The sequence below is a fragment of the Pteropus alecto genome, unplaced genomic scaffold (assembly GCF_000325575.1).
Source record: "Pteropus alecto unplaced genomic scaffold, ASM32557v1 scaffold1978, whole genome shotgun sequence".
NCBI lineage: Eukaryota > Metazoa > Chordata > Mammalia > Chiroptera > Pteropodidae > Pteropus > Pteropus alecto.
In genome coordinates this window covers 4,200-12,497 of record NW_006440832.1, presented here as the reverse complement: position 1 = coordinate 12,497, position 8,298 = coordinate 4,200, and the positions used below count along the sequence as shown (strand labels likewise).

The window sequence follows — 8,298 nt, the reverse complement described above, 5'->3', positions numbered from 1 at the left end:
GCCTGCTCGTCTTGCCACGCCCACCTGCCTGCACGGGCGTCAGGCTGATTCCCGTTGGCGAGTCTGCTCTCTGTGTGGGCACTTACACGTGCGAGTGTCGTGTGTGCGCGCATGTCCCTCAATGTGGGGAGACACAGGAGCCAGACCCTGAGCTGCAGGACGCTTTATTAATTGAACGATTCGAAGATAAATTCACACATGGGGAGCGGTGGCGGGTGGCACGGCCACAGCTGCTGTGGAGCTGGTCCTGTGGCCACTTAGAGCCACATCCGGAGTTCGCTAGGCACTGTCCTAAGTGCCCAGCACCTGCACCTGGAAGGCAGACATGGGTGGTCAGTACTAGAGAGCCACAGTCACATCGGGTAAAGTCAGCCTCTTTGGGGACAGTGGGCTCTACACATGGCAGCCAGTTCCCTCCTAGCAGCTGAGGGAGTAGCCTGTGTGTGTATGCCTGTGTGTATGCGTGCATGTGCGCGTGTGCACGTAGGTGTGTGCATACATGCAGTGCGTGTGTGTGCCTGTGTCTGCATGTACGTGTGTGTGCCTGTGTCTGCATGTACGTGTGTGTGTGCGTGCCTGTGTCTGCATGTACGTGTGTGTGCCTGTGTCTGCATGTACGTGTGCGTGTGCGTGCCTGTGTCTGCATGTACGTGTGCGTGTGCGTGCCTGTGTCTGCATGCGTATGCGTGCGTGTCCGTGCGTGCATGTGTGTGTGGAAGGACTGAGGTCTCTGTACGCAGTGAGGTCTGGGGTGTCCACCTCTGCTGGCTGAGGCAGGTGGGGTATCGGGGTGGGGGGGCTGCGGGAGCAGGGCTGTGAGTCGTGCTAGGGCTACAGGCCTTTGGTGGCGGGGTGCCCTCCTGCCCACAGTACCAGCAGCTTGACCAGCTCCGCCTTGTGCATGGGCTGCAGGCCGTCTATGCAGGACTTGAGCTCAGTCAGGGCTGCCTTGGCGTCTGCGTTGACCTCATACTTGCTCAGGGGCCCCTCATAGAGCTCTTCTGGGGACCCCACCAGCAGCGTTTGCAGAAATTCCATGAAAAAGTCACTGTTGTCCTCGCCTGTGGCCAGCCCTGTGTCACGGGGGCGAGAGGTCCGGGATGGGAGGGCTGCAGCCTCAGAGGTCTCCAGACTTTTCCCATCCGTGCCCACCTCACCCGCCAGGCGTCTCAGCTCCACCTGCCCACAGGCCCCTCCTGTTAGCCCCTTCGCTCCGGCTCTGCGTGAGGTTGGCTGGGTCGGGCCTGGGGGGTGGGGTCGGGCTGGGCTGGGGTGCAGTGGGGTGCAGCGGGGTGGGAACTGGAGTTGGAGCCCAGGGTAGTTGCCCGTCCGTCGTGTCCTGGGACGGAGAAGGGCTGGGTGCTGGGAAGGTGTACAGCAGTCACTGCAGGCGGCAGTGCCTGGACGTGTAGCTGCCCAAGCCCGGCCCATCTCCCAGAGGCCGGGCGTGCGGGGAGGGTTACCAGCACACAGACTCACCGCAGGCACAGAGCGAAGTGACAGCCACCAAGAGGAGGGTCCCGCTTCCCTTCATGGTAGGCGCGTCCCTGGGGAGCCGCCTCAGCCGGCTTTATGCCCTGCGGGCGGCCCTGCGGGGGGTGGGGGGAGGGCAGACCTGCCCATCAGGATTGGCCAGTGAGAGGGCAGGCAGGGCCAGCGAGGGCAGAGACCAAGCAGCGAGGGGCTTGGGGCCCAGGTGAGGGGCAACTGTGAGCCTGGGCAGTAGGGAAGGGGCTGGGCTGAGATGCCTCCAGGCCTTTCCCTGGGGGTGGGAGGCCCCCGCTGCTCAGTGAGCCCCATGGGTCGGGCCCATGGGTCAGGGCCCGGGGATTTGGGCTGGAGCCCTCCACTGGGGCAGGTGTGGCAGCAGAGGGGTGGGGGCCTCCCGGGGCCTGTGGGCCCTGGGTGCTGGGAGGGGGCCCTGAGAGGGGTGGAGGGGCACGGGTGGGGCTACCCCGGAGGCCTGGTGGCTTACTGTGTCACCGCAGGGAGTGAAGAAGGGCTGCAGTCTGAGATGAGGCTTCTTTCTGGGGCCCAGCCCAGCCCAGCCCAGGGCAGTCCAGGGTCTGGTGGAGACGGTCACAGCCCATGTAGTAATGGAGCAGGGGGGGTGACACCTGAGCTACTCCAGCCAGCCATTCTTAGGCTCCGTTGTCCCAGTTTACCCTCCTGTCCTCTGCTGCCACCTGGTGGCCGCTGGCGTCCTCAGGGACCGTCCTGCTCACCTTGAGGACCCGGAGATTCAGCTAGCCCCTCATCCAGCACTGACTTCACCACCCCAGACAAATCGCAGGGTGGGCTTTGTACGTGGTAACCGTGACAACCCTCGTTACTCCGCCCCTCGCTTGCCTCTGTCTAGTCTCGAGTCTGTCACAGGCCCCAGACCCCTGTCCTGAACACACACAGCTGCTCACCACGGGCGCTGGTCAAGCACGACTGGGCTGCACCCCTTTGCTAATGTGACGTGGAACCCAAAGATGACATCACCTATGTATACTCACGAGCCCAAAAATACAGGAGAAATCGTGTAATGAGGTCGTGGCTGCAAGTGCGAGACCACCCCGGCGAGCCTGACACCCATCTGCACAGGCCCTGGGTCCCTGCTCTGCTGGACCCTCCGCTGCTCTAACTCGGTGGCCCTCTAGCCACGTCCCCCGGCAGACGTGTAAGGACACTGGGCCCCGGGCTTTGCCATGGCTTGCTTTTGCATCCCTGCAGGTGACACCAACGCTCAGGGCCAGCTCTAAGGGAGACCGCCCTTCGTGTCTCCTGGGTGCAGCCCTGGCTGGGTGGACGGGTGCCCTTTGCTGCACTCAGCTTGTGGCTTCTGTCCCTCCCCACACCCCGGCCCCTGGGTGTTTTCGCTGTGAGCCTTCCTGGCCCGTCGACTACAGACGCGCCGACCCTCTCTCCTGACGGCTGAGGACTAAGCCCCCGGGTCGGGTCCTGTCCTGCTCCGCTCGGCACCGCAGCTGCTGCTCTTGGTGAGGCTGCTGCACACACAGCCCACCTCGCCTCCCACGGCTCCGTCAGCCGCCGTCAAGGCTGTCCCCGGCCTCAGCCGCTCCGACAACGGCACACCTCCTAACCTCCGATTTCAAGCGAGCCTCCCTCCGGCCATGTCCTCTGTCCCTCGGCTGGCTGCCTCCGGTGCAGGCTCGGCAGTTACGGGGCGCCCTGGCTGACCGCCACCGTCCTCACACCCTTCCTGCCCACCTGGCCTCGGTTTCCATACCTTCACCACGACCACTGTCCCGCTCACACACGCACCCTCTGCCCTCCTCCTGACGTTGCCGGACACTCCTCACACCTCCCTCTCCACAGGCCAGGCCAGCAGGAAGCCCCGCCCTCCCCTTGGGGTGGTGTCCTGTGGTGTCCCAAGGGCCATGGAGGTCGGAGGTCGGAGGCCGCAGGACTGATGAAACCCGGGTTCCTGCATGGGGTGCGGAAAGGGGTTGAGGGGCTGGCGAGTGTGCTGGAGCCCCCTCCTCTCCTTCCCTGCAGTCAGTGCGGGGCCCTGGGAGGGACCCCCATGGTTCGAGGCGGGGCGCAGGCTCCCCTCTGGCTGGGAGGTAGCACAGGCAGCACCTCATCAGCCCCCCGTTTTTGAGGCCATTCTTGTTCCAATGGTGAGGTTGGAGGCTCATGTCGTTGGCACCCCCCAGATGTCCCCTCGGCACCGCAGGACAGAGCCCTTTCAGAGATGCTGGGGGCCACCCTTCCCCCTCCGAGTGTTTCGCTTTAGGGCTGGATTCCCGAGGGAAAGGGCGCAGGTGCAGATGATGGGGAAGCAGGCAGCTCGAGAGCCTCCCTTCCTGGGTGTGGTGGGGGCGATGCCCCCAGGGGAACCCCAGCTCTGCTGCTGGGGAGGTCGCGCCCTCGGCCCTTCCCAGCGCAGACAACGCGGGGCCCGCGCGCCACCTGCCGGAGACTCTCCGGGCAGCTCTGTCCACCTCACATCCGGCCCCCACGTCCTTCCGCTGTCCCGGACGTGTGGGCTTCCTGCTGGAAGGCAGCAGCCGGTCCTGCGGGGCAGCTCGCGTGGCCCCAGAGGCAGCGACTCGGCTGGCCCTGTGAGCTCAGGCCGATGCCCGCGCGCAGGCGTCTGGACGCGGCCCGCAGGACGGTCTGTCTGCGCGGTCGAGGAGGTTGGCGCAGGGAAAGGGCCTGGAGGGGAGATGCGAGTCCCCTGGGGGGAATGAAGAAGAGGCCAGCGGCTGAAGCCTAACAGGACGGGCGCGACCCACGGACCTGGAGCTAGGTGGTCCCACGGCTTCCTGCCTGTCACCGGCCGCCCGCGGGCTGCTGGTCGCGCCAGTCCAGAGTCTCGGAGAGACACGGCTGTTTTAAACGGGCATCTGGGCCATTAGTATTTTTCATTTTCAGGTTTTTTGTTTAGTTTAAACTGATGTTATTTGCAAACTGCGAAATTGGTAGAACGTTCATGAGTATTAGTCATTTACTCCTGTGTAACAAATTGCCCCCAAATCTAAGGGCTTGTTTACAATCGTGGCGTGAACGGTCTCGCTGTCCCTCTCCGGCTGGGCGTGTCCTCGTGGGCCGGGGCGGCGGGGCGGTGGGGCGGTGGGGGCGCCCGGTCAGGCCCGGCTGCTGCACAGAACGCCCCAGACTCAGCTACAACAGCAAAGGTTCGTTCCTCACAGAGCTGGGGCTGCGGGTCCAGGGGTGCGGCCCTCATAGCTTCACCGACGTCTGCTTCCCAGTGGCCTTTTGTTTTTGTTTTTTTTGCTTTAACCGCCTGTGACAGGAGGGGCAGTGGCCCGTTTCCTTCCTTCACGAGGGCTCCACCCTCGTGAACTCGTCACCCCTCGACGGCTTCGCCGCCTCATACATCATCCTGGGCACTGTGCCTTGACACATGACTCCAGGGACACACGGATTCCGGCGGAGCGGGGGCCGAGCCCATGCCCGTGCTGCGGCGGAGTGGGCAGCTCAGGGGCTGTGAGTTCAAGGACCTCAGTGCCTCCGTAGCCGTTGGCTGGCGGCCTCCCCCGGACCCCCAGCAGCAGGGACGGTGCCTGTAGGTGGAGGGCTGGAGAGGAATCGGGTCCCACTGCGGAAAAGTGAGACCCTGGGCCTGCCAGGTCCAAACCCACTCTTAAACTTGCTCCTTGCAAGTATTAATTTATTCCACCATTTATAAAATTATTAATTTTGCTTCAGTGAGTCCAGTTCCTTGCAATGAAGAGAGTCCTAGCTGACACAGCAGAGTCAATAATCCCCGAGACGCCCTCCCCCCACGGTATCCTCACTGGGCGGGGCTGCTGGGGTCACTGGGCAGAGGCAAATCTCAGGGGAGCTGCTGATCAGCTCAGTCCCTGTCCTTCCCTGTCCGGGGGAGGGAGACCCCAGAACGAGGAGCGGAGAGCCAGCAGGGGAGGAGGTCCCTGGATGGCTAATTGATCTGTTGTATTTTCCTTATTTTAGGGTCCATTATATTAATGTGTATTTTTACTAGGAAATCACCCATTTCCTCTGTTTCCAGTTTGATGGAATAGGCTTCTCTTATTTGACTTTTAATTTCTCCCCTCTAGTTTTTTACAGAATTGTTGCAGTTAATGAACAAATATTAATACATTATTATTAAGTAAAGTATCTGTTGTATTCAGGTTCCTGCATCTAGGCTCAGCCTCAGTGCTGGTGCCTCGGTCTGTTACAGCCCTCGGCATCTTCCAGCCGGGCAGAGTGTGCTGACAGCTGGGGACTGTGACCGCACTGTGGCGTCAGGGTGGCACAGAGTCTCCACGCTGTGCCGGTGACAGAGACTTGATTCCCTAGGCTGCGGGAACCGAGGGTAGTTCTGTGCACAGGAAGTGACAAGATCAGATCCCTAAATTAGAAAGACCAGGCTGGTCACAGTGTGGGGGTCGGCTGGACGAGAGAGGGACAGGAAGCAGGGAGAGCGGTGGGAGGGCTGGGGAGAGGTGGCGCTGGCCGGTGGAGGCAGGACCGTGAGCGTGGAGAGGAGGGGAGGGGCATGAGGTCCAGAGAGGGGCGTGGTCAGGGTCGTCCCCAGGACGAAGCTGACAGACCCAGTCAGCACTTCGAGGACTTAGGCTACGCGGTGATTCTACTGAAATGAAACTATTTGCTGAATTCCTGATTTGTCTGCCCCTAGAAGGTCGAGGAAGGACTGAGAAGGGGAGAGGGAGGGAGAGTGGGTGCCGGTCACGTGTGGGGCAGGAGCTGACATCGCCACCTCACTGCACCCTCACGGCCCCCTGACAGGGAGCGGTCGGTCACCCCATGTGACAGACGAGGGGACTGAGTTTCCAGCTCTTTGCCTGAAGTCGCACTGCTAGGAGAGGGGGCCGGGAGTCGGCCCCGCACCTGTCTGGGCCCAGGCTCTCCCCCACAGGGAAGCTGCCACCACACGCTCCATCCTGAGCCACCGGGAAGGTCCTGTCAGCTGGGACCTCAGAGAGGGGAACACGGCGGAAGCAGACGGTGCCCCGGACTCGGGAAGAGCAGATGTAAAAGGCTGGAGGACGGGCGTGTGTAAAAGTGGGGACTCGTCACTGATCTGGTGCTGGTTGTACCCTGGTGAGGGACCAGGCCACCCCCCTCCCCACCCATCCCCACCCTCAGCTGCCTGCCCAGCCCCACCCCCAAACCAGCTTAGTGGTCACGGCAAGCGGGACCATGAGGTAATGTGCAGATTTTCTTCCCGTAGAACGACCGAGTTCAGCCCAGCACTGCTGCTCGGGTGACTCCGCGTCCGGGGCCCGTTGCTCTTCCGGCCCATGTAGGAGGCCTCGGTTCCGGACTCAGAACCGTGTTAGGATCAGCCTTCGGTTTAAATATATGTGTAAGAAAGATAATAATTGTCCCTGCCTCATCTGGCAAGTGGGAGCAGTGGCCGAGATGAGGTGCGTGAAGGGCCTGAAACAGGATTTATCTCAAGGTGAGCTTCATGCCGGGGTCTGGAGCCTCATTTCAAAGTGGAACTTGCAAAGAAACACTCTTCTCTGCTGCCACCTCGTGTGCATCTTGAGACTGTCACCAAGTGAGGTTACCAGGAAACATTCTTTCTCCAAAGGCTTCTGAGCCAGTGAGGAGACTGTGTCAGGCCCAGGGTGGTGCCCCAGGCATCTGTGCCCTGGGAGCTGCCCACCGGAATGTGGAGTCCTCGTGGTGACACCTGGCACAGGGCTTGGCACACTCCAAGTCAACCGCCTTCTCACCAGGCTCTCACCTGTGCGAGCCTCATGCCGCCCTCCCCTCCTGGCTCCCTAACTTCCCCGGAGCAGTTTTTGAACTAACACGGTGCTTAGAGACCCTCTGTACGTCACCACATCTGGGGGGCCGTGGGGTGCCACCAAAGAATTATTTTATGTGAAAAAGAGGCAGCCCAGGACCAGACCAAGAGGAACCGAGGTCTGAGAGCGGAGAGCTCGGGTGTGGAGAGACCGCAGCCCCCAGGTAGAGCTGGGGAGCGCCGGCTGCGGGGGGTCCCGGGCTCTGGTCTGGGCCTGGAGCTGAAGGGGCCTTGGGGACCCCACTCCAGGTGCAGCATTCGCAAGAGGGGCTGAACTCCAGGCTCCTCGGCAGCTGTGCTGGCACGCCCCCTCCCCCGCACAGCTGTGCTGCCTGGACCTGTCCGTCAGGTGGGGTGGAGTCCGTGGCTTTGCCCTGGAAGAAAGCGTCCTGCCCAAGGCTGGGGCCACTCTCAGGTCAGAGGGCTGGCCCGGTGTGGGAACTGCACACTCTGGGGGGGCCCTGCAGGCACATGGAAGACCTGGGAACACAGTGGAGCCAGGCTAAGCCCCTGAAAAGATCCCAAACCCCCCGGCCACACACAGTCAGCGACCCCGGGCTGGCGGCCGCCCGGACCCCACACCCCGCCTTCTCCGCTCCCACCGGCCGCCTCCGCCATCCTCGTCACTGTCCTTCTCCTCGACTAGGCGCAGGGGTCGCTCTCTTCCCTCACGCTGACCAGGCCGAGCTCCTGCTCCCGGCCAGTCTCCCTCCTCTGTCTTCCCCTCCCAGGCCGCGATGACGCCCGCCGCGTGTCCGTCCTCAGCCCTCTGTTCTCCATCACCGGCTCCGTACTTTCCTTTCCCGCCCCGTCCCCACCCTTTGTTGATCTCGTTTCGGTCCCCCGTCCTCCTGGGAGGCTCGGCACCGCACCCCTTCCGCTCTGTCAGCCTCTGGCCGCTTCTTCGCCAGCTCCACGGCGGCCGGTCCCCAGCACCCTCAGGCCCGCCTGGCTCTCGGGTGGCCCATCGTCGCCAGCCCTTCCGCCGCGCTCAGCCCTTCCCGCTGTCTCCGTAGCTG

General features: G+C 62.7%; 1 protein-coding gene across 1 annotated transcript; it reads right to left on the bottom strand.

The window, feature by feature from the left end:
* Positions 1 to 291: 291 nt before the first annotated feature.
* SCGB1C1 (secretoglobin family 1C member 1) lies at positions 292 to 1,534 on the bottom strand. Its single transcript, XM_006917922.1, has 3 exons — positions 1,480 to 1,534; positions 874 to 1,073; positions 292 to 312 (listed from the first exon to the last, which is right to left on the bottom strand). The coding sequence occupies exons 1-3, from the start codon at positions 1,532 to 1,534 to the stop codon at positions 292 to 294; spliced, it is 276 nt and encodes a 91-aa protein (XP_006917984.1).
* Between the last annotated feature and the right edge of the window lie 6,764 nt (positions 1,535 to 8,298).

Excerpts from the sequence above, each read along its gene's own strand:
- SCGB1C1 (XM_006917922.1), bottom strand. The coding sequence starts at position 1,534 with ATGAAGGGAAGCGGGACCCTCCTCTTGGTGGCTGTCACTTCGCTCTGT. Across the intron at positions 1,074-1,479 it reads CACTTCGCTCTGTGCCTGCG|GGCTGGCCACAGGCGAGGAC; the intron begins GTGAGTCTGTGT and ends CCCGTGACACAG. Across the intron at positions 313-873 it reads CGGAGCTGGTCAAGCTGCTG|GTGCAGGTGCTGGGCACTTA; the intron begins GTACTGTGGGCA and ends TCTGCCTTCCAG.